A 22,329-nucleotide genomic window follows, 5' to 3' on the forward strand; every position below is an offset into this window, starting at 1 on the left:
CCGCTGTGACTCCCATGGTTTGACGTTGGGGAGCTGGCTGGGGGCTGTCTGTTCAGCGGCCAGCAGGAAAGGCATGTGACCTGGGAGTCCAAAGGGCGCTTGGCGTGGATTCTGCCGGCGATGTCTCGACCGATTGCCAGCTCAACCTGCTCTTAACCGGCTGTCATGAAGCACTGAGATGCCAACTGAATAAGGATGCTCGGGATTTACATGACCTATTTCGCTCTGCTCATCCACTGGCACAGCAGCCTGTTTGAATTTGTAAGGCCTTCCCTGCTGGTCTCTGCCCTTGGAGACAATTTTTTACAGTGCCAGTCAAAGTGATGTTTGATAGAATAGCGCATTGTCGCTGGCTAATTCCTTCATTTAATTTATACCATGACGTTCATGGGTGCTCTAACCATGAACTAAATTTTCCTGCTGCGTTCACCAGTCTCGTCTCATCTCCCTGTCTCTCCCCCCTCTCTCTTTTACCCTTTCGTCGCATCTTCAACTTAACTATATTTCATGCTAACCCTAAAATTAGAAAAAGCCCCCTCTCCACAAGAAGAGTGTTTTGTTTTAATACCCACTTTGTGCTCTTTTGTCCATCATCTTCAAAATGCCAGAAAACACTGATCTCAGTGACGATGAGATTTCACTCACATCCACTGTGCCAAGCGAGCCTCAGGATGAATATGAAGTGGAGTGTATCTTGGCCCAAAGGGTCTACCATGGAAAAGAAATGTACCTTGTCAAATGGGCAGGCTATCCCATGGAAAGGTCCACTTGGGAAACTGAGGATATGTTTCTCAATCCTCAAACTCTTGAAGATTGGGCTGTAAAGCAAGAGGCTATCAGGCGTGGCGAGGACTCGGCATTTGACGTCGAAGCATTGGAACAAAAATGGCTCCTACTTGAAGCCGCTACAGCAAAAAGAAAAGCAAGGCGGAGAGAAAAACGGAAGCGACTTGGGTATTCGGGCAGACGCCCACCTGCGAGCAGTGACCCTGGCCATTCAGATATCTCCGACTTTGTAGTCCCCGATGATCTGGTCGAACATGAACAAAATAGTACCTCTGAGGACGAACCACTCATGAAGAAGAAACGCAAGGCAAGTCCGACCAAAGAAAAGAAGAAATTTAAAACACCTGCTCCGCCTACGCGCTCGGACTCTGCAGGGCAACGATCGTCCTTTCACAACCTGGTGAATCTGCCGTCAGTCACTGAGCCCATAATACCGACCAGACCATCCCATCCAACTCCCTCGTTGCCCCACCATACGAATAGAAGTAGTCAGGACTTCTCCTCGTCGTCATCCAATCGCCAGGACAGGCCCCGACAGCCTAAATTGAGCGTAAATACTTCCTCCACGGCTCCTGCCTTGCCTCCCAGAACGGACCACATTTCACATCTTTTTGGAGGCCAAAAAGTGAGGAAATCCATCCTAGACAGAATTTCTTCGAAACGAAAGGGTGAATTGTTTAGTAAACTTTCCACGCAGAGAAGATGGGAAAAAGCACTCCGGCGCGAAAGGGCTCCAGACGTATCACAGCTGGAGCTTCGAAGACCTCAGGATTGGCTGCATTCGCCGAAAATGTCGAATCCTCAAGAATCGCCTATTTCGAGGGATCATGGAACATCTTACAGTCTGTTCGTGGATCAAGAAGACGCCGACCTGTTGCCTACGAATTCTCGAACTAATCCGCAGAACCCACAAGAGCATTTCGATGATCACCAAACCCGACAGACCTCATCAGACCAGCGTCCTTTGTGGCCAAATTCCACCATCTCTCCTCATGATAAGGAGAAAACCCAGGAGTTCACACCCCGCCTTAGTCATCGCGCATCCACGCGTCGCTTTTGGAATCCCGGTGAAGTTCTTGTGAAACTAAAGTTTGGAGCTGTGGACAAGGTGATTGGTGACGTGCGAATTTGTGGATTGAATCCGACAAGTAAAGGTCAACTTCTCAATTTGAAGTCAGGCACCATCGACATTAATTTTAATGATGTCTGCACCAGCAAAGAGTATGAGATGTTGTGTGATCGTGTACGTGAAGTAGACTTTGGATTTTGTTCCTTGTTTGCCAAATATATTTCTGTCACATACTAATAACTAATCGAGCAGAGAACAAATGTAAAATATGCAAACGCTTGGGTTGTTGGTTATGAAGATACGGCCAAAGAGGTGACAGCAATGGCTAATTACCTACGCCAAAATGATTTAGCAGCCATCTGGCACCATCCAGCTGAGCACGTTCAAACAGCATTCATCGCTTACGCATCCAGCTCTACAAGTTGGAATTTTTTCGATCGAGATATGGAATTTCCCCCCAATTCAAGTCTCAGAATCGTTGCCAGAAGCTATCTTCCTACCGTCAGCACGGTTCGTCGTCAATTAACAAGCCCATCCGTAGCGGAGCCCCAAATGCCCCCTTCTCAAAGCACGGCGACGACTGCCCCTCAGAATCCGATCGTGATTGATGATCCTGTTTCTACAACCTCGAAGAGCGTGGCAGTTCTAGCCTCTATTCCAAAAGACTTGGGCAATAAGGACATTGTGTCTATCTTCCGTGAGCGGTGGAGCATAACTTTCGAAGAACTAAGCCTCGTCAACGCCCCAAAAAAAGATGGCTCGGCTCGCGCATTCTATCTTTATTTTCCACCAGAGGCAGAGGAAGAGTTCCAGCTTGTCCTAAAGTTTTTAAGAAAGTATACAAATGCTATCTTCTCAAATAGGCTCAAGGGAGATTGGGAACGTTTTGCTGAAACAGTAACTTCTGGAACTGTCCTGGTAAGTGGTCATATGAAATGCTTCTCGTCGTCTCGTCTATTAATAGATTTATAGTTCCACCAATCCTATATCTGGTATGAGTTCATGCCTGGCCTCCATAAGCTCTTACGCAGATATGTCAATGTTTTCAACATTAGCCTTGCCAGTCCAGTAAAGCACATTGGATCCACCACCCATCTACAACGACTGTTCCCCCACGGAAGTGTGATTCTCATGACAGAGGACTACATGATTCATGAGACCGAAGCTGCTTTAAATGCTATGAAATGGTTCCGCTCACATTCTGAGAAGAAGTACCCTGGGACTTGGAAGATGTTCTTCCGACCCAACATACTAGGATGGCTGTCGAACATTTTTGATAAATGGCCCGATGATAAGTTGGTTCCCATCATCTCTCTCTATCTCCTCATCAATAAACATGAACCGGTTTCAGCTAACAAGGGTATTGTCCACAGGATGTATCAAATATATTGCATCATCGAGTACATGATTCCCGAATATCCAGAAGGCCATTACAATTGGTACAATGGCGACGGCAGTCCAGACTCCCTCGATGGAGAAACCGATGACGAGGGCCAGCATCATCCGTTTATTTCGCCCAGTTTCATTCCAGACTACGGTTCTCGCAAAGAAGATGCGCATGAAAATATTCCAAAGGGATTGAGTCAAGAAGAACGCAATATGGACCATTTAGTCGAATACTTCGCAGGCTGGGCGATATGCAACTGCGATAAATACAGGAGGTTCATCGTCCTGTCGCACCACAAGCCATTGGCAAAGTGGAAAAAGTGGCAACATGTAAGCTCTCCAGCCGTGTTGTCTTTCATATCCATCAGCAACGTGTACTAACAAAATTGCCATACCCAGCTTGAACACATAGACACTCAAGGATTTTCCCGTCAATATATCAACAATGAGAGCAAAAAACAGTCATCTAAGACTGACCATTCCTCACGTTAGTAAAACTGCCTCTCCCATCCTCTGCTTTGTAACAACATGCCAAATCTATTGCTGGCTTAAAGTGCTTCTTGTGGTTCACTCTCGCGCTATAGGGAGCTTCTATGAATCTGTTTTTGGTTCAGTATTGTATTCTAGTTGTCGCTCGATGGGTTTTTGGAGCTATACGATTGAGTGTATTTTGATGCAACTTCCCCTGACAGCATACCTTTGTGGTTCACCTAGGTCTAAATATTATTACATTTCCCATAAACTGAACCAAACAGGCAACATAGCATGCCATGCTGTCAAAGTGCACTATTCACAGAACTACGAATGGCTAAGTTCTTATGCCTGCTATACAGAAGAAATATATGGCTGCTCGCAGAAAAGAAAATAAAAATATTAGCGCCTGATGCAGCCCTGATGCTGAAACTCCCAACATAACTATCCCTTAAACACTGATAGTACCAAAAAGTAATGCCCATTACACATAAATATCACAAATCAAAACCATGGCAAAAAAAGAGACCCATCATGAGAACCCTCCAACAGCAGAGCTCCGTCTCCATTCCTCAAAGCTATTTGCTTGGTCTTTTCTTTCCCGCTCGAGCTTCTCCTTCTTCGCTTTCTCTTCCCATGCGCTTTCTTCCGCTGCGATCATAGCGTGGAATTTGCCTCCCTGGCCACGGGCGAGATACACAGCTTTCTCCTTCCGGGCAGCGACGGCTTCCGTGACAAGGACAAACTTCACGCTTGACCCCGGAGCTTCGAACATGGCGTCGCCAAGGATTGTCTCCATTTCCGTGCGTAGAGCACGAGCTCCGGTAGATACTGCGAAGGCGTTGGCTGCAATTTTGTGTAGCGCGGCCGTGGTGAAACGCAGCTCGATCCCAGACAGGGCGAATAAAGTAGTGTATTGGTTTACTAGGGAATTCCGTGGCTCTGTGAGGATACGTAGCAGAAGATTTTGGGATAGGGGGGATAGAGCGGTGGTTATAGGAATACGACCGACAAGCTCAGGAATGAAGCCATATGACTGTAAGTCAGGAGGGGTCAGAAGGTCAAGGGGGTTGAAATATTGTGGCTCTTCTTCGGTGCCAGCAACCGAAGGGGTCTGGGAAGGTGTAAAAAAGGGGAGATGCTTCTTGTAGAGAGCTTCTTCCTCGGAACCTGGACGGATAGGTATTGGTGCGTTGTGTGACTGGGACCAGTTATGCGAGCTGAAAGGATTCGCGGAAGAACGAACAGGCTGGCCAAATCCCATTGACCCGCGTGATATACGATCCATAACGATCTTCTGAAGCCCTACAAATGCTCCGGAGAAGATAAAGAGGATATTATCCGTTCGGACATTATAAACCTCAGCTTTTCCAGATGGCCCTTGAGTTGATGAAGAGAACGATGAGCCTCCGAGACTAGTACCAGGAAAGTTGGTCGGGGATCCTCCATGGCGAGGCGCGTTTTTCTCTGGCTTAGCTTGAACCTGAACTGTAGTTCCCTCGATAATCTTCAAGAGAGCTTGTTGCACGCCTTCTCCGCTGACATCTTTACCATGACTGACTTTCGCAGTAGCAATTTTATCCACTTCGTCAAGGCAAATGATGCCATGCTCTGCTTGTGCCACATCATAGTTTGCAGCAGCCAGCAATCGATGCACACAGACATCTGCATCTTCTCCAATATAGCCAGCCTGGGTGAATGGTGTGCAGTCAGACATGCTGAAAGGTACCGAGAGCACACGTGCTAGTGTCTTCGCCATGAGAGTTTTGCCAACCCCTGACGGTCCTAATAACAAGATGTTGGATTTTTCCAGCATGAGAGGAGTTGTATCAACGAGACTATCAGTCCCTGGCGGTGAAAGGTCATCACTATATTCACAAGGCGGGAGAGAAATGGTCCGCTGCTGACCTGGGAATTCAGCTGTAAACCGAAACCCATTAGCACATTAACAGCAATCAAGTGGTACTACAAGACAGGGAAAATAATGGCAGATTAAAACACATGAAACCACGCACACTCCAGAGGGTGGCCTTCTACAGCTTCCCTCCTCGCCTGTCGTGCCAGGAACGCCTCGTGCTCTTCAGCTCTTCTCTGCAGCTCCTGGACTCTTTGGTAATGATTGTAGACGGCGACGCTTAGAACCTTTTTAGCTCTATCCTGGCCAACAACAAACTGATCCAAATGCTGCTTTAGCATCTTGGGGGTCAACCGTGGAGCGCCAAAGGATGGCGCGGAGCCCAGCGGGCCAGAGGTGGGGAGCCCCGTCTCATAGCTGCCGGTAAACGGTTGTCCCGTAAAATCAGAGCGGTGGAACTGAGAGGACCGAGAAGAGCTTGTTGATATCCTGCGTCTGACTGAGTAGAGGGCGAGGTACGAAGAACGGGCTTTGCGGGAAGTTGAGGTGATCGCAGTCAGACTCATGTCCGATGGCGCGAGTGGAGCGTTGAATGGGAAGAGTAACTTCATCAAGTAGAACAAAGAGTCTAGCAAGCAATTAGCGGTGCGCGAGTCTCACGCAGGCCTCTATGGCATTCCAATGAAGAGCAATTGACAATTGCAACCGGCGGCGAGTTGCAGCACCAGACCAGTCAACTCGGAGTTGGGGTAAGTCCCAGCCCGGTGATGCCATTTCCCCGCACTCCAGAGCGGACACGCACGTGATCGGAGCGCTATCACGAAAGCAAGGCAGATCAACCGCGCAGGCTTCGGCACGATCTGAGCATGCAGAATGGCTGGGGGATCGTTAACTACGGGCATGGGGCACGGAGTAGATGGCTGAGAATGGGCCAGCAGGCCGAACTTGGTCACTATTTGAGCTCTTATTGATTAAATGAAGTTATCCGGTCTATTAAAGCAATGCACATTTTCTGAAAGGAAGGGGGCTTGATATGCAAGCCAAAATGACAAAGCCCGCGTTGACATCCAAGTTTAACGCAATCAGGCTGAATGGTTTTACTCTTTCAGTTATGCCCTCGCACCCGGCAAAATCCGTACTTGTCCCAGTCCTCGCTTCCTACACCCGAGCGAACAATGAAAAGACCTTTCGGGTCCCATTTCTTCTTCAGCTCATATAGTCGCGGATAATTCTCGCCCCAGAAGCTCTCCTGGAAATCCTTTTCGTACGGGTCTGCTTCATTGGTGTACGCACCCATGTCTGGTTCTAGTTTCTTGAACATCGGAACTTCGACGTTCGTCACGTTGGATTGAATAGCACGCTGCTCCGCAAAAGTGGTTTTCTTGTCCCAGCCACGGACGAAAATCAGGTGCACAAGCGCCCGCCTCCAGGCAGGATTGAGAGAAACTTTCACGTCTTTGTTCTTAGCAACCTGGCCTCCGGCGACGAAATTGCCGAGTATTTGGGCGCCAGAGTCATGTTTTAGCTTCTTCAGCACAGACACCAGCTCAGAAGGCCCGGTTTGGCCTTCGAGAAACTTGCGAGATACCAGCCTTGATCCGAGGGTGGCTGCAACTCCCGTCTGGTCTGACCCATCGACTAGCCCCTCCAGGACATATTTTGATCCGGGGAGCTGCTCAGATGCATAGCTCACTTCGAGGCCCGGTATATGGCCTAGGGATGACAATAGCGGTGAAAACGCCTCGTCGATTTTGGCGGTATCATCATTATTTGCGAAGAAAAAGATAGCGCCCGCGCCGGCAGCCTGTCCAATCCCGGGGACCTGAACATTCGGGACCATGAAATAATAACCAGAGCCTCCCTCATCGCTCAAAGCAGGGAGGCGAGCATGGAGCCTTTCTATTCCATCCCAATACGAATCATTCGCGTTACCCAACTGAGTTATATTCAAAGTCGCAGAAACAAGGGGTGCATCTGTAAATGTTCTCAGAGTCACGTCGGTCACCACGCCAAAAGTACCGCCTCCTCCACCCCTGAGAGCCCAAAATAAGTCCTGGTTCTGATAGTCGTTGGCTGTGATGTGTTCCCCCTATTCCCATCTCCTAATGTTAGCGAACCGTACCCTAACGCACTGCATCCCGTTTGAGAATTACTTGCCTTTGCTGTCACCACGTTGAATTCAAGCACATTATCCACAGCCATTCCTTTCCACGGCCCCAAAGCTGAATGTCCGCCGCCCTGGATATACCCACCAGCGGCTCCCACAGTGTGAGCGAAGCCCGCAACCACAACTTTGTTTTCCTTTGTTGTCGCCTTATACAATTCCGAAAGCTGCACGCCAGCGCCAATTGTGACTGCAGACCCAACAGCCCGCCGATCCCTTTTGCCCTTGGGCACAAACTCATCCGTGAATTTAATGTCCTTCATCTGGTGGGTAAATATTTGGAGGGACTCGGGTGCCACCGAACGTCCAAGGAAACAATGCCCGGTGTTCTTCACCGCAAGTCGAAGATTATGCGTAGCAGCAAACCGCACGGCGTTCTGAACATGATTGGGCGTCTGGACCACAGCGGAGTACTCTGAGATCTGGCCCTGACCACATGGAGTCTTTCGATCCATGTCAATGTAGCACTTTTCCTCCTTTTCCGGCCATGTCTCCCAGTTTATATACTGTACTGCACCGGGCTCTTGGGATCGCCACCCTGAATCTTGTTGCATTGCCGTTATTTTTGCGCACGCGTTTTCGTCGAAAGTCGGGTCATGGCATACGTTCCCGACGGGCTTGAGCGCAACGAGATTTCCATCAATGGATTCGTTCAGAGCTTGCCATCTCGCTGCCGAGGGCCAGCACCCGTCCGAAGGAGTACAGCGACAGTGGGAGCGACTGGGCACCGCATGCACTGCTCCTAGGAATGAAAGCGAAAATGCAGTAATATGTATAAATGTTTTCATCGTAGGCAGTATCGAGGTTCAACGATAATCAAATCAATGCCACGCAATCAACAAAGATATCGACAGAGCGAGGACTTGCAAACCATCATCCCGATATCAGCCGGCGGGAGCTGCTTTATTACGGCTTTTGAAGGCATCATCTTTTCGGCCTGCTCGCCATGGCATCGACAAAATCGCTATCTCAAGTCGGCAAGATCTCGTATAGCGCGGAGCCCTGCTGAACCCTGCATGGGACTATTTGGCACCTCTGGACGATTCATCTTTGCACATTAAAAAAAAAAAAATTCACGTCCACTCAGGAAAGAGAGAAAAGGAAGCGTCTCACCAGCCTCGTCCATGGCCTTGTGATCTCCACTTTCAGCTCTTCAAAGTTGCTCGAATCAGATGATAGCCCCGAGTAAGGTTCGGGTTCCAGTCAGGAGGCTGTGCCGATCAGATACGGCCCGTTTTTGCGCAACTTCTAAGCCTCTAAAGGATCGACTGCCATGCAGCAGACGGAGTAACCAGAAACGTTCATTTCGGCGAGACTCTGCTTCGAGCTAAAATGCTACTTTATGTACGGAGCATCTCCTCAGCTTTTCTACTTGGACCTACGATAGCAAAACACGTAATCATCTCACCAAGCCATGCTCGAAATTGTCAAAACACTCAACAAGGAGGGAATTCCAAATCTTTTACGTAAAGTTAGGTATGTTCTGAGTATGAAGGCGTGCCTTGATCGTGCGTAAGGCTGACAGCTAAGTTCAGTTCCATTGTACTGTACTCCGTACAGTCCATGTCAATCTCCGGGAATTCACCCTCATCAGCCTCGGAAATGGCAACAAAAGAATACGCCGTGGAGTGGACGAGGAAACATGATCTCTTGATTCGTTTACAAATGAAATGAAAGCGGAGCACCCGGTGTACTGACACATATACAAAAAGGAACAGATGAAGCTCAGATTAAAATAACACGCGGGGACAACCCCAAGAGGCAATGGCACATGATTTTATATCTACATGGTTAGCACTTATGAAGATTTCTCGAGTTCAGCCAAGATCTTCTCTCCCTTCGCGCGAGCAGATTCGAAGTCACCGACCATGTAGAAAGCAGCTGTAAAACATGTCAATACCATCGAAAGCTCAAGGATAAATAGATAATTGGAGTTAACTTACCCTCTGGAAGGTCATCACCCTCGCCGTTTATGATGGCCTTGAAGCTTCGGATGGTATCCTTCAAATCGACGAGCTTACCCTCAATACCAGTGAAGACCTGGGCGACAGCGAAAGGCTGGCTGAGGAAACGCTGGAGTTTACGAGCACGCTCGACAGTGAGCTTATCGGCTTCAGACAATTCGTCCATACCCAAAATAGCAATGATATCCTGGAGGGACTTGTACTCCTGAATCATTTGCTGCACGCGAGTAGCGACCTGGTAGTGCTCATCACCGACGATACGGGGGTCAAGCATGCGGGATTTAGAGTCGAGAGGGTCGACTGCAGGATAGATACCCAATTCAGAGATACCACGAGACAAGACAGTAGTGGCGTCCAAATGGGCGAAGGTAGTGGCAGGAGCAGGATCAGTCAAGTCATCAGCGGGGACATAGACGGCCTGCACTGAAGTAATGGATCCCTTGGTGGTGGTGGTGATACGTTCCTGCATAACACCCATGTCGACGGCGAGAGTAGGTTGGTAACCGACAGCGGAAGGAATACGACCGAGCAAGGCAGACACTTCAGAACCAGCTTGAGTGAAACGGAAAATATTGTCAATAAAGAGAAGCACTAGAAAAGCGATTAGCCTCCTGTATCACACGCCCCTAGCGATAGAAGCATGAAGCCTACCGTCTTGGCCTTCCTCGTCACGGAAGTATTCAGCAATGGTCAAACCAGTAAGGGCAACACGGGCACGGGCACCAGGGGGCTCGTTCATTTGACCGAAGACAAGAGCGACCTTGGACTCTCCGTCGAGTTGAATGACACGGGTCTCTTGCATTTCATGGTACAAATCGTTACCCTCACGGGTACGCTCACCGACACCAGTGAACACGGAGTAACCACCGTGAGCCTTAGCAATGTTGTTCTAGAGCATATTAGCAACCGCTGTCGGCTTTAGTTGATAACAGAACTTACAATCAATTCCTGAATGAACACAGTCTTGCCGACACCAGCACCACCGAAAAGACCAATCTTTCCACCACGGGCATATGGAGCAAGCAAGTCGACGACCTTGATACCAGTGACGAGAATTTCGGCGGTTGTAGATTGCTCGACGAACTCTGGCGCCTCAGCGTGGATGGGAGCCAACTTGACACCCTTGATAGGGCCACGCTCATCAATTGGGTCACCGGTGACGTTCATGATACGACCGAGAGTGCCAGGGCCGACGGGAATTTGGATTGGGGCACCAGTATCGACAGCCTTAGCGCCACGGACGAGACCCTCGGTACCTAAAGTCACATATTAGACACTCCGACGCGGAGGGAAATTGAAGGTCCGGAGTAAAATTTACCGTCCATAGCAATTGTTCTCACGACATTTTCACCCAAATGTTGCTAGATAGTGCTGTCAGCAAGTTGCGTTGCAAGGCTGTCTGAGTTGTTTCGGCCAAGTAACATACCGCGACTTCCAAAACAAGTCTCTGACCACCGTTCTCTGTTTCGAGGGCGTTGAGAATTGCGGGAAGTTGTTCAGTGTCGAATTTCACTATAGATCTCATCAGTGTCCTGAAGGTACAATGCCGCTGACCACATTGCAATGGAAAATGTCCAGAATTTTCCGATCGAGGGTCGCATCGAGATCGATGAAAAGATTTTTTCCACGGCAAAATTGGGGGCATGACGTACCGTCGACGACGGCACCAATGACTTGATGAATCTTGCCAGTCTTGCCGGCTTCAGTGCTGGCATATCTGGCAGAGAGAGCTCTCAGAGCATTGTTGCCAACGGCAGATCTAGTGGATGAAAGGATTGTGGAGGCAGGTCGTGCGAAAGCAGACCTTCCGAAGGTCCGGGCAACGCCGCTAGAGAGAGGAATTGGAATTAGCAAAGAGAATCTATGGCATTATAATGTTCTCCGTAGTCAATTGAGCCTACTGCTTACCTCTTAAACATGATGGCGGTTGTGAAGGAGAAGGGGGATTGTTGAAGGGAAAGGAAGAGGTGAGGTTGAGAGAAAGCGAGAGAAAGCTGTGCTCAATTCGGGTGTTGGTTGCGGTTAAGATACAGCTAAGTGTACTGAACTTGAATTTCACGTATTAATGTGACGTTGTTACCATAACCTGCGCCTTCAAACCTGCTTGTCTGCAGAACTTTGCCGAGGATGTCGCTTATGGCCTGTACGAACCGTGGAAATAACAATACAATGAAATACAGGAAACAGGGCACTAAGAACATCAACCCCAAATTCCAAAGGGTATTCGTGGTCCGAAATTGGGAGACAACAACAGCAACAAAATCCGAGGCGCTCCACCCGAGAAACTGCAATATAATTTTCCTCACACTTCTTGATCGCCCCCCCGGCAACAAACAGCACCTACGACAACAATCACCACTGTGCCCTTCCCTTCCCACCGACCACAAGGCCTGTACTATTTATAAATACTAGAAAATAAAAAAGCTCATAAAATCCCTTTTATTTCAGACCTCGGTCAACACGTCAACGGAGGCTGTGAGGATACGAAAGCTCTGCTCTAAAGAGAGCTTTCAAGTGCAAGGACCTTTAATCGCTCAAATTAGATCATGTTGAAATAAACAGCAAAAATAATATATCAAAATACTTACCACTGCGGTCCGCGAAGGGATGTACACTTGCACATAGTTCTTGCGTCCATTCCACGCCTCGCCAGTGGTGAAGAATCTTGTATCCTTCGCGTTGCGGTTGAACCCGCCAAACTCGCAATCATCGGTGTCGATAACGATCCGATATGTGCCTGGCTGTTCGACCCCGACTCGATAGTCCGCAAAGCTTTTGGTTGGATTGAAGTTGAACACCCATAGCAACCCTGCCCGCTCGAACACAATGACTTTATCCTCCTCGTGTTTGAGGCTAATATATGCTTGCGGTGCATGGAGCCATCCATATTTCTCTTCGGTCAACTGCATCTTGCGATCGAACTCGTTGAGAAATTTGTAACGCAGAAGACTATCCTCGGTCAGGTTCAATAACCTCCGAGCATACCAGAAGCTATTGTTATTTCCAGCACGGGGAAAGTCAAGCCATTCAGGATGGCCAAACTCGTTTCCTTCAAAATTCAGATACCCTTCGCCTCCGAGGCTGTGTGTGAGCAGGCGAATCATTTTGTGAAGACTCATGCCGCGCTCAATTATAGGCGTGTACTCTGTTAATACTGACATATTTGTGTACATTTCCTTGTCGCAAAGCCACATCATCAGCGTCTTATCACCCACCAGCCTATGTATGAAGCGTTAGTCCACAAAGTGCTTCCCCTGTCCGGTAAGGGGCAACTTACGCCTGGTCGTGGCTTTCAGCGTATGCTATTGTTTTTTCTCCGTGGCGGCGATTTGTCAGAGTAAAAGCGAGATTGCCCATATCCCACTCTTCATCTCGTTTCTCCTTCAGAAGCTTGATGTACATGTCAGGAATTGCCATCGCCAGCCGGTAGTCAAACCCAACACCTCCGAGGGAAAATGGCAAACACAGCGCCGGCATTCCTGATACATCCTCTGCCACCGTGATGCAGTTCGGGTAGAGTTGGTGGAGCATTTCGTTTGCCAGCATGAGATATGTTAAGCCGTCTTCGTCGACGGCCGGCCCGAAATATTCATGGTAACCACCAGAGAATCCACTAGGTGCAGTGTCGTTAGACTTTTACAAAACAAGCTAAAGCAATTCGATAGTATCCCTTACGTTCCAATCCCATGATGTGTATAGAGCATACTTGTGACACCGTCAAAGCGGAAGCCATCGAATTGATATTCTTCCATCCAGAAGCGCAAATTGCTTAAGAGGAATCGAAGAACTTCATGATGCCCATAGTTGAAGAGACGGCTGTCCCAAAGATCATGGTTCCCTTTCGGTCCAGAATGAAAATAGAGGTGATCGGTCCCATCAAACATATTCAACCCATCTAGGACATTTTTTGACGCATGGCTGTGAACCACGTCGAGAAGAACGACTAATCCCAGTTCATGGGCAGTATCTATAAGCTCTTTCAAATCTTCGGGATTCCCGTATCGACTACTTGCGGCAAAGAAGTTGTTGACCTGGTATCCAAAGCTAGCATAATATGCATGCTCCATGATTGCCATCAGCTGAATCGCATTATAGCCAAGGTATTTAATACGCGGCAACATCTTCTCCGTGAAGTTCTTGTAGGTTGCAACGGCCGGTTCTGGTGAAGATATACCGACATGAGCCTCATATATTCTCAAGCTCTCCGGTTTCTTAAGCCGGGGATTCTTAAATTGGTATTTGTCTTCATCAGGAGGGTTCCAAAATAGCCCTTCGTAGACAGGTGAGACATCAAGGTCCTGGACGACTCTCTTGATCCATGCTGGGATGCGGTCAATATGCTCCCCGTCAGGGGTCATCATCGTGATCTAGTAGGCGAACCTGTGAATCTGGCTCCATTCTTCAAAACTAAGCCCAACGATACCTTTATCACTTACCTTAATTTTGCTTTCATGTGGTATTGCCGGCACTCCATTGCGCGCGGGGACGGTGACCTCCCACACCCCAAAGGCATCTTTCTTCATCGGCGTCGCCGTACGATTCCAGTTATCTAGGAAACATGAGTTTAATTTGAGACGAAGCATGAGATGCATTTGTCACGTACTGAAATCCCCAATGAGATGAGCATCAGTAGCATTTGGCGCCCATTCCCGGTAGACTATATCACCATTGCTTTGCACATTCAGCCCGAGTCTCTCATATCCCTAGTCCGATGGCATATCAGTAAGCGTTCAAGACAGTATAGAGCGAATTAAGGCGAAAGTCATTCTATACTTTGCTAAACCTATCAAGTCCACCCTCCAGCCTATTTATCTTCTCAATACACTCTGTTGTACGCTTGTACCTGTTCTTTAGCGCGTCTTCATAGGGTCGTAGGTACGGATCTAGATCGATAACCCCTACACCTTGCTATGTAAGTTGACAGCCGACAACCTAAACCACAAACAACAAACAATGAGACAGATTTAGAAATCCAAGTGACATCGCTGACCTGTTCCATCTATGGTCTTGCTTGTTTCATTGGCCATGGCTGATCGATTGACTGACGTTGGACCTAGGTTGCTCGTCGGGGGGTTCGTCTATGTAGCTAGATCTTCAGACCCTCCACAGCATTGAGATAAACTGGATTGAAAATATTGCTCGTAAAACTACAAATTTGATGTAGATATAATTGGGAAAAGTAATGGAAGTCCCATTTGAAGGTTCAACGCAGGTATCGAAGCTCAATTGTTGTTCCCACTGTTTGTTGCACGTCGTGCCGATTCTGGGCCGTGTCACTGGACCTGGACGTCATCGTTGGCCATCATCCCGGAAATATTGATACGTAGAAAAGTCCATTTTTCACGACTATTTATCCACCAACTATATATAACCTCGGGATCATGTATTTCTGCAAATTATTTGCCACCTTTTGAGCTACTTTTTGCACACATACTTTGACCATTGCTCATTGCTCTGGCAGTCTGCACCAAAGTTAACGTATTACCTTTCCACATAGCCCGATAGGCCATCGTGGGATGAAGCTCCTTAAGTTTAAACTCAAATTCAAATGCGATTTTATCCTATTTCATACATGTACAGGTTAAAACCAAAGAAATGAGAGAAAAGGAACCCAAGGCTTTGGTAGGTAAGGGAAATGCGAATCGCAAAGAGGGAAGATTCGGAACCAGGGAAACAACAGGGTCAAGTGTTGCAGAATATGGGGCGACCTCTAAAGGTTGGTCTGGGAGGTCAGCCCGCTGGATGTGGAAATTTCTTAAAAGTACACAATGTTTCCCATTGATTAATACATGGTTCCTGAACTGGACAAAGAAAAGGTCTTGGAGGTTGCATAACAGCAGTAAATACACGCACTGAGAAATTGCATGCAATGATGTGTCCCATCACGCAAATCTTTGACATACATCCTCCACGTCTCTTCCCATCCCTGTCTTCGAGCGATCGTGGAGGCATGCCCTTCACATGCAAGGTTGAGTTCTCTATTGCTTGGAGGCTGGTGGACTCTGAATAAAGCCCTTGCCCTGGTATCCTGCACTGCTAATGCCGGTGATAGGTTCCAATTTCTCTTTCTGTTGGGTGCATCAGGCATTAGTAGCCTAATCAACAAAAACAAGCAAAGAATATTACGTACCAGGGCATATTCGTTAGTAGCTTCCTGCCACTCCTTGCTCATGGTCTTGGGAGCAGGGCCAGCAGCCATGCGAATGGCATAGAAGACACCAAATGAAATAAGCATGTACTTGGCGACTTGAATGAAGACCTTCATTCCCTCGCCCTTGGGGGTTTCGGCACGCGGACCATGGGGTCCGAAAGCGATCCAGTACGCTATTTCAAATATCAGCTATGCCAAAGCCAAAACCAATGCCTCATGCCAACGACGGGCGATTGGGCACGACGGGTGGAAACCGCAGTTGGTCTCAAATGTGCTGTTACTAGGGACGGTAAAAGAAATCCCGGCCAATTCGATAAAGAGCCGGGTGATGTAGAAGCCACATACCCGCCTTCTTCTCTTGCAGAGTCATCTCATGCCAGTCCACCTTCATCCGATCTCTCAATTGCATCCACAACTCTGCCTGTTCCTGTGGAGGCATGGCTTCCCATCGCTTCTCGATTCCGGCAAGGGTAGGGTTGGCAATGGCGTGCTCAGAAGACGAGGCAGCGCGGGTCTGTTGCTGCGTTATGCCGGCGGCTTGGGCGGTCTGAGAAACGCGGGCGTAAAGGCAGGAAGGAGAGGATCGTACGGATCCAGCGCCACGGGCAGAGGCCGCAATGGACCTGGAGGCGGCTCTAAAATACATGTCGACGGAGGACTGGCAGACACGGAGAGGAGAAAGGGAGAATTGGCGCAAATGAAGTTATTTACAGGTGTTGTGCTCCTGGGATCGAAGGACGGTCACCGCATTAGAAGTCAATTGGAAGTTTGGTGGTGTGAGTTCTCTTGTCTTGATGCAGTCTTTCTGTGGAAGGCTTCCGAGATGACTAAGCCCACCAGCTAATACTGGCCCAATGATTGGCCAGTTGGTTTTGTTCCGGAACGCCGCCAACATTGCCAGGCCTGCAACAATACGTACTCCGTACTCCGTACATATATCCATACCTAATGGAATTGCTGACCAGGAATGTGATTTACCAGAGAGCCCGAGTAATGCTAGTGATGTTTGTTCTGAAATGTATGCTAAGATTCCTTCACGGTAAAGCTTGGTTTGTGCCTAGAACCCTAGTGGGTTGGGACGTCGTAATGGGATGCCCTGTTGCGGAATTCTACGGGAGGCCAACCTTGATTTCAGTAGTGCTATGAAAAACGCAACGATTTATTATTGGAGTAATCGATCAGCAGAGAGACCAAAATATTAATTAATAACATTCCACATTCCGACGAATATTGAGAAGTTCTGAGCTATTTGTAAGTCTTCAACTTGGAACTAATATCTGCGGTATGTTTGAAATGTGATTCAGTTGATTCAAATCACAGCCGCTGGCAATGACAACGCCGCTGAAGAGCCCAATCAATCCCAGCACCATCAACCAATTCACGCAATGCTTAAAGCCTTGTCCAGCCGATACGAACAGCAAGCCTATTCCTAATAGTAGTATCTACCTTTCGACACCGGGCTTGCCTATTTGGTAGCCATGCCGCCGCTCGCCTCGGTGAGCACGTTCTTCCATTCAAGCTCGGCCTTGTCGTCTGCGTGGATGCTTGTGTGCGGGTTAAGGGCGTTTTTCAAAGTTTGTCGGCTAGTCGCGTAAAGCATTGACCACTTGATTCTATATCAGCAAGGCGTCCACCAAGTATATTATAGTAGGATATACTTACGAATGTTGGCGTTTCACTGGGCACCCATGAGATGAAGACAATTTTACTTCTAGAGAAAAGAGCCAGTGAGATTAATAGGTAGCGTTCTCAATGTCAAACCGGGAGCGAACATACCGCTTGCCCTCTCCCCCTTCAAGCTCAAATTCTACATCGTAAACAGCGTATCTTGGGGCCGGGTTTCCTTTCGAATCTTTCGCGCCCTCGAGCTTCTCACGGAAAATCTCGTAGTCTGGCTCCTTTGAGGCCTCCTCCACAACAATTTCCCGTCGGTTATCAGCGATCTTAAAGATGATGAACTTTGTCTTTCCTCGACCGAGCCGCAGTTCGTTGAAAGCACTGATGCAATCTGGGTTTATGGAGACACTGTAGGACTCATGCAGCCATGGTCAGCGCAATGCAGCAAGTAATCATTCCTTTTTTCGACTTATTCAGCCGGCGGCAACCGTAAGAATATGTAGAACCTGTAAACTTACCCCGAATCGACCTATAGGAGGATGCATTAGCCGACGAGCGCTTGACACTAGACCCAAAGGAACGCGATTGTATATACTTACCGACATGATGTGTGATAATTCTTAATCGAATTTCTAATGAAACAATACTGAGGAAGCTGCTGAGTCGATGAACCCAGAGGTCAGCACGGAGTCCACTGGATAATATCGGGTGCGGTTCAGGACTTGGGAGGACAGGGGCTGATAATCTTGCGGGTGGCCAAGCTCTTCAGCGGGGTACCGAGCACTCAAGACACCGAGAGGAGAGTATCAGCGACAGATCGACTTACCTGATCAAACGAAGAAAACCGCAGGAGAGGTGATGATGTGCGAAGAGGATCTGTTGTGTTTGATGGAAGATATTGGTCTAAATAAGTTGAAGTACGGAGTAGTTCATGAGGCAACCCAATAAAAAATAGCGGGGCTGAGTCGTAAGGTTTGGTGGGGGGCAACTGGACGTTACGCACTCGGGAGTTTCTCTGCTTGGGAAAGAGAACTTCGGTCGCCGGGACGACGTATGGATGGAATGTACTCCAGATGCACGCCAGACATTCATTGCTGACTATCCGCGGCCTGTCCACGAGTATTCAACCAGGCACCACTTTAATCCAGGCAGCCAACATTTCGACAAGCCTTGGAATCCAAGTGAGGTCATCACCTCCCTTCATACAATTTATGATACTTGGGTGACATTGCGCGGCCAATTTGCTCCCTTATTGCGATACCAGCTTCAAAGAGAAAGCACCTAGAAGGCTACCAAGCCAGCTATTTTGGGCCAAATGCTTCGTATCTCCAAGATTCAAGCTCCTGGCGTCTTTTCTCGCTGTTTATCAGTGTGAGACTTGATCGCGTGGGCATGGGTTTCTCCCAGCCCTGTCTAACGTCCAGCGCTCTCCTAGGGGTCGTAGATTAGAAAATTGAGAAATATATTTCATAACCCGGAGCTGATAATTTACAGTACATTGCTTTATTTCATTCAGAGAGCCCTTCGGAGACCACTACTTCTTCCACTTCCTTCTCCTCCTACGCCGTTCAAAGATATATAAAACAAATCCTCACACTAAACTCCAACGAAGTAGGGTACAAGGTACTTAACGCAGACCTTTCTCGCAGTGGCATCCTTCCTTCCCAAATATTTTGCCTATGCCAGAACTGAGAAAAGGGGAATTTTGGGACACGGAAGTGATGTGGGACTTGTGAATGGTTGGTCATGGAGTGGGGTGGTTCGTTCCACCGGAAATTGCGGTACCCCCGAGCGGTCAGGTCGCTTGAAGGCACGACGAAATTCCGGGGAATAGATTCGGAATTGAGGAAAAAGAACTGGACGCAGAAAAATGATATAGAGATATAAACACATAGGCAAGAAGGGAGGAGCTAAATTAGTATTTTAAAACATCCAATGCGGAAAAAAAAAATGCACGTTTACCGTAAATCTGTGAGCCTCTTAGTACATACCGCCCATTCCTCCCATGCCGCCCATGCCGCCCATACCAGCAGCAGCAGGCGCCTTCTCCTCAGGAGCTTCAACGATTGCGACCTCGGTGGTACCGAGTAGGGATGCAACACCACTGGCATCGACGAGAGCGGTGCGAACAACCTTCAATGGGTCGACAATTCCAGCCCCAATCATATCAACGTACTCTCCCTTGGCGCTATCGAAGCCTCTGTTGAAATCTCCCGCAAATTCATCGGTAAGCTTGCCCACAATGACGCTACCCTCCAACCCAGCATTCTCAACAATAGTACGAGCAGGTCTCTGGATGGCACTCTTAACAATGCTGACACCCAGCTGCTGGTCAAAGTTGGCTGGCTTGACGTCTTTCAAACCATTGGCGGAAGCCTTGAGCAAAGCGGTACCTCCGCCAGGGAGAATACCCTCCTCAACAGCAGCGCGGGTAGCGTTCAGGGCATCAACAACACGGTCCTTCTTCTCTCCAACTTCAACTTCAGAAGCACCGCCGACCTTGATGACAGCAACACCACCAGAGAGTTTAGCTAGACGCTCCTGAAGCTTCTCCTTCTCGTATTCGGAGGTGGCAGGATCAGCAATGATGCTTCTAATTTGCTCGCACCTCTGAGCAATGGCATCCTTGCTGCCCTCACCGTTCAGGATAATAGTGTCCTCCTTGGTGATGGTGATGGAGCCCGTGGAGCCGAGCATATCTGGGGTAGCCTTGTCAAGCTTCATATCAAGCTCATCTGTGAACACGGTAGAGTTGGTCAAGATACCAATGTCACCAAGGATGCTCTTGCGGTTATCACCGAAGCCAGGAGCCTTGACGGCAGCGACTTGAAGTTGGCCACGCAGTTTATTGAGAATGCAGACTGCGAGAGCCTCGCCCTCAATATCCTCAGCAATGATAACTAGCGGTCGGCGGAGGGTGGTAGAGGCCTCAAGGGCGGGGATAATATCCTGGACGGCAGAGATCTTCTTCTCAGAGAGGAGAATAAGAGGCTTTTCAAACTCAACCTTCTGAGTTTTGGTATCGGTGATAAAGTAAGGGGAAACATAGCCGCGGTCAAATCGCATGCCCTCGGTAACCTCAAGCTCGTCTTCAATGGTCTTTCCGTCCTTAACCGTAATCACACCTTCCTTTCCAACTCTTTCCATTGCGTTGGAGATCAACTTTCCGATATGGGTGTCCCCGTTAGCAGAGATCGTAGCCACCTGCGCAATCTCTTCGCTGGTGGTGATCTCTCTCTTATTTGCTTGAAGATATTCGACGACGGAGTCAACGGCGGCCTGAATGCCTCTTCTCAAGTCCATTGGGTTGCAGCCAGCAGCAACATTCTTGACGGTCTCGGAAAAGATAGCACGTGCAAGCACGGTCGCCGTTGTCGTTCCATCACCAGCAATTTCGTTTGTCTTGGAAGCAACGTCTTGGAGAAGACGGGCGCCGAGATTCTCGAATTTGTCTTGCAATGAGATAGCTTTGGCAACCGTGACACCGTCTATATTTGGAAGTTAGCTATCCGCGGTAAGTGAGAGTATCGCGCAAATTGACGGCATACCTTTAGTAATTTTTGGGGAGCCGTATGAAGACTCAATCAAAACATTCCTTCCCTTGGGACCCAATGTGGTGGTAACAGCTTTGGCGAGCGTGTCGACACCCTTGAGGAGGGCTGCACGTCCTTCAACGCCGAATTTGAGTTCCTATAAACAATGATCGGTTAGAGTCAAACCAGTAAGGACTTTTTCCGACGAATGATAAAAACAAAAGCAGGAGCAAAGCTGACCTTGTGAGCATATCTTTGCTGCTGGAGGTTCAGCCCGGAGGACAAGGCAGGTCTGAAATGAGATAGCTGTCCGCGGGTGGAAGCAGCGGAAGAAAGGACCGAAGCCCTTGAGGAAGCTGAGAGAGCTCTATGCATCTTGAATGAGTAACGATTAAGATATGGAAACGACGGAATCAGCCCCAATTGTCCTAAACTCCGATAATATAAGACAATACGAAGCGTGGATAGGATACAATTACAAGAACTGGCGTGGAGAAGGGAGGGAAGAAGAGGTTTTGAGGATTGGCTGCGGGAAAAAAAAAAAAATTGGGGAGAGATTCGAGCAACTTCTCCATGTTCTTGGCGGTTTCGCGCTAACTCGGATAGGCTTAGGTAATCCGCCTTTCCCAGGGTTGGGAGCTTCCAAAATAGGGTGGTCACATGATATCTAATAAGCTCCAGTGTCATGTGACTCTTCTTTCTGGTTTGGGCAAACACGTGTGGGCCAACATCACATCACTCCTCGCCTACATTTGGGGACAACCGGCCTCAGGATGAAGATGAGGACAGGAGAATGAAGGGCGAAAGCTGATTCACAGCTGGGAATACACAATCTATCTAATGTTTGATGTTTTAATTTACTTTGGCTCTGAATCCCTTTTCCAATCGGAGCTTTCGCAGCGAGCTACGAGTTTACATGAACCTGCGGGCAAGCAACTTGAAGACTCTGTGCAGTTGAATTCTAAACCTGGGCATAAAGACAATCGAGACTACAGTCAACTGCAGTGAGACGTGCAAGAGAAACTGAGCTGGACTTTTGCTATGCAATCTTCCTCATGCTAACCAATGCCCTCTGTATGCAACTCTCTTTGTCCGCAACCGTTTAACCAACCCATGCTTTTGATAGATACGCGGTGTAGTAAGAAGCAGAGAGATGATAATAGGGTGATATGTTCCAAAGGCTGCTCATAGCAAATGCTGTCCTAGGTAAACTCACTCCATAACGTGAAAACAGAAAAGAATTTGAAAGACTCGCATAAGAGATACAGGGCTAATTGATACTTTATGAAGGAAGTAGGTTTTTCAAGAACCAAGGGGTTCGCCATCGAAGAAT

The 22,329-nt window shown here is 48.3% G+C and overlaps 8 protein-coding genes across 8 annotated transcripts; 1 reads left to right on the top strand and 7 right to left on the bottom strand.

Moving 5' to 3' along the window:
• Positions 1-182: 182 nt before the first annotated feature.
• On the top strand, positions 183-4,129 carry CIMG_06271 (chromo domain-containing protein 1). Its single transcript, XM_001242374.2, has 6 exons — positions 183-261; positions 527-2,029; positions 2,108-2,773; positions 2,828-3,150; positions 3,229-3,571; positions 3,641-4,129. The coding sequence occupies exons 2-6, from the start codon at positions 602-604 to the stop codon at positions 3,731-3,733; spliced, it is 2,853 nt and encodes a 950-aa protein (XP_001242375.1). The 5' UTR covers positions 183-261; positions 527-601; the 3' UTR covers positions 3,734-4,129.
• On the bottom strand, positions 3,922-6,234 carry CIMG_06272 (ATP-dependent Clp protease, ATP-binding subunit ClpX). The gene is made up of 2 exons (XM_001242375.2): positions 5,728-6,234; positions 3,922-5,632 (listed from the first exon to the last, which is right to left on the bottom strand). Exons 1-2 carry the CDS (start codon positions 6,176-6,178, stop codon positions 4,245-4,247), a joined length of 1,839 nt encoding a protein of 612 aa, XP_001242376.1. The 5' UTR covers positions 6,179-6,234; the 3' UTR covers positions 3,922-4,244.
• A 225-nt stretch (positions 6,235-6,459) lies between these two features.
• On the bottom strand, positions 6,460-8,759 carry CIMG_06273 (FAD binding domain-containing protein). Its single transcript, XM_001242376.2, has 2 exons — positions 7,725-8,759; positions 6,460-7,656 (listed from the first exon to the last, which is right to left on the bottom strand). Exons 1-2 carry the CDS (start codon positions 8,517-8,519, stop codon positions 6,673-6,675), a joined length of 1,779 nt encoding a protein of 592 aa, XP_001242377.2. The 5' UTR covers positions 8,520-8,759; the 3' UTR covers positions 6,460-6,672.
• Positions 8,760-9,361: 602 nt separating this feature from the next.
• Positions 9,362-11,650, bottom strand: CIMG_06274 (ATP synthase subunit beta, mitochondrial). The gene is made up of 8 exons (XM_001242377.2): positions 11,604-11,650; positions 11,348-11,523; positions 11,122-11,207; positions 11,014-11,056; positions 10,635-10,951; positions 10,347-10,584; positions 9,675-10,286; positions 9,362-9,612 (listed from the first exon to the last, which is right to left on the bottom strand). Exons 1-8 carry the CDS (start codon positions 11,612-11,614, stop codon positions 9,530-9,532), a joined length of 1,566 nt encoding a protein of 521 aa, XP_001242378.1. The 5' UTR covers positions 11,615-11,650; the 3' UTR covers positions 9,362-9,529.
• A 526-nt stretch (positions 11,651-12,176) lies between these two features.
• Positions 12,177-14,722, bottom strand: CIMG_06275 (1,4-alpha-glucan-branching enzyme; the record flags this gene model as incomplete). Its single annotated transcript, XM_001242378.2, has 8 exons — positions 12,177-12,219; positions 12,284-12,914; positions 12,973-13,308; positions 13,371-14,062; positions 14,132-14,244; positions 14,299-14,398; positions 14,469-14,593; positions 14,686-14,722. The coding sequence occupies 8 exons, from the start codon at positions 14,720-14,722 to the stop codon at positions 12,193-12,195; spliced, it is 2,061 nt and encodes a 686-aa protein (XP_001242379.2). The 3' UTR covers positions 12,177-12,192.
• Positions 14,723-15,228: 506 nt separating this feature from the next.
• Positions 15,229-16,587, bottom strand: CIMG_06276 (cytochrome c oxidase subunit IV). Its single transcript, XM_001242379.2, has 3 exons — positions 16,192-16,587; positions 15,826-16,019; positions 15,229-15,763 (listed from the first exon to the last, which is right to left on the bottom strand). The coding sequence occupies exons 1-3, from the start codon at positions 16,490-16,492 to the stop codon at positions 15,674-15,676; spliced, it is 585 nt and encodes a 194-aa protein (XP_001242380.1). The 5' UTR covers positions 16,493-16,587; the 3' UTR covers positions 15,229-15,673.
• Positions 16,588-17,034: 447 nt separating this feature from the next.
• CIMG_13032 (cofilin) lies at positions 17,035-18,349 on the bottom strand. The gene is made up of 5 exons (XM_001242380.2): positions 18,063-18,349; positions 17,982-17,992; positions 17,623-17,871; positions 17,509-17,557; positions 17,035-17,452 (listed from the first exon to the last, which is right to left on the bottom strand). The coding sequence occupies exons 1-5, from the start codon at positions 18,066-18,068 to the stop codon at positions 17,312-17,314; spliced, it is 456 nt and encodes a 151-aa protein (XP_001242381.2). The 5' UTR covers positions 18,069-18,349; the 3' UTR covers positions 17,035-17,311.
• Positions 18,350-18,666: 317 nt separating this feature from the next.
• CIMG_13033 (hsp60-like protein) lies at positions 18,667-21,517 on the bottom strand. The gene is made up of 3 exons (XM_001242381.2): positions 21,237-21,517; positions 21,012-21,153; positions 18,667-20,951 (listed from the first exon to the last, which is right to left on the bottom strand). Exons 1-3 carry the CDS (start codon positions 21,369-21,371, stop codon positions 19,444-19,446), a joined length of 1,785 nt encoding a protein of 594 aa, XP_001242382.1. The 5' UTR covers positions 21,372-21,517; the 3' UTR covers positions 18,667-19,443.
• Positions 21,518-22,329: the final 812 nt, after the last annotated feature.

The sequence above is a fragment of the Coccidioides immitis genome (genome assembly GCF_000149335.2).
Source record: "Coccidioides immitis RS genomic scaffold supercont3.2, whole genome shotgun sequence".
NCBI classification, from domain to species: domain Eukaryota; kingdom Fungi; phylum Ascomycota; class Eurotiomycetes; order Onygenales; family Onygenaceae; genus Coccidioides; species Coccidioides immitis.

What these genes read in the sequence shown, in the direction of transcription:
- CIMG_06274 (XM_001242377.2), bottom strand. An exon ending in GACTTGTTTTGGAAGTCGCG is followed by an intron (nt 11,057 to 11,121) that starts GTATGTTACTTG and finishes AGCACTATCTAG; the next exon opens with CAACATTTGGGTGAAAATGT. An exon ending in GAGAACAATTGCTATGGACG is followed by an intron (nt 10,952 to 11,013) that starts GTAAATTTTACT and finishes ATGTGACTTTAG; the next exon opens with GTACCGAGGGTCTCGTCCGT.
- CIMG_13033 (XM_001242381.2), bottom strand. Translation starts at nt 21,371, where the DNA reads ATGCATAGAGCTCTCTCAGCTTCCTCAAGGGCTTCGGTCCTTTCTTCC. An exon ending in AGCAAAGATATGCTCACAAG is followed by an intron (nt 21,154 to 21,236) that starts GTCAGCTTTGCT and finishes CATTGTTTATAG; the next exon opens with GAACTCAAATTCGGCGTTGA. An exon ending in CTCCCCAAAAATTACTAAAG is followed by an intron (nt 20,952 to 21,011) that starts GTATGCCGTCAA and finishes TTCCAAATATAG; the next exon opens with ACGGTGTCACGGTTGCCAAA.
- CIMG_06272 (XM_001242375.2), bottom strand. Translation starts at nt 6,178, where the DNA reads ATGAAGTTACTCTTCCCATTCAACGCTCCACTCGCGCCATCGGACATG. An exon ending in AGAAGGCCACCCTCTGGAGT is followed by an intron (nt 5,633 to 5,727) that starts GTGCGTGGTTTC and finishes TTCGGTTTACAG; the next exon opens with CTGAATTCCCAGGTCAGCAG.
- CIMG_06271 (XM_001242374.2), top strand. Translation starts at nt 602, where the DNA reads ATGCCAGAAAACACTGATCTCAGTGACGATGAGATTTCACTCACATCC. An exon ending in ATGAGATGTTGTGTGATCGT is followed by an intron (nt 2,030 to 2,107) that starts GTACGTGAAGTA and finishes CTAATCGAGCAG; the next exon opens with AGAACAAATGTAAAATATGC. An exon ending in AGTGGAAAAAGTGGCAACAT is followed by an intron (nt 3,572 to 3,640) that starts GTAAGCTCTCCA and finishes TGCCATACCCAG; the next exon opens with CTTGAACACATAGACACTCA.
- CIMG_13032 (XM_001242380.2), bottom strand. An exon ending in GAAGGGGGAGAGGGCAAGCG is followed by an intron (nt 17,558 to 17,622) that starts GTATGTTCGCTC and finishes TCTTTTCTCTAG; the next exon opens with AAGTAAAATTGTCTTCATCT. An exon ending in CCAGTGAAACGCCAACATTC is followed by an intron (nt 17,453 to 17,508) that starts GTAAGTATATCC and finishes TATAGAATCAAG; the next exon opens with TGGTCAATGCTTTACGCGAC.
- CIMG_06276 (XM_001242379.2), bottom strand. Translation starts at nt 16,492, where the DNA reads ATGTATTTTAGAGCCGCCTCCAGGTCCATTGCGGCCTCTGCCCGTGGC. An exon ending in TCTGCAAGAGAAGAAGGCGG is followed by an intron (nt 16,020 to 16,191) that starts GTATGTGGCTTC and finishes TATTTGAAATAG; the next exon opens with CGTACTGGATCGCTTTCGGA. An exon ending in CTACTAACGAATATGCCCTG is followed by an intron (nt 15,764 to 15,825) that starts GTACGTAATATT and finishes TGCACCCAACAG; the next exon opens with AAAGAGAAATTGGAACCTAT.
- CIMG_06273 (XM_001242376.2), bottom strand. Translation starts at nt 8,519, where the DNA reads ATGAAAACATTTATACATATTACTGCATTTTCGCTTTCATTCCTAGGA. An exon ending in TCAACGTGGTGACAGCAAAG is followed by an intron (nt 7,657 to 7,724) that starts GCAAGTAATTCT and finishes AGATGGGAATAG; the next exon opens with GGGGAACACATCACAGCCAA.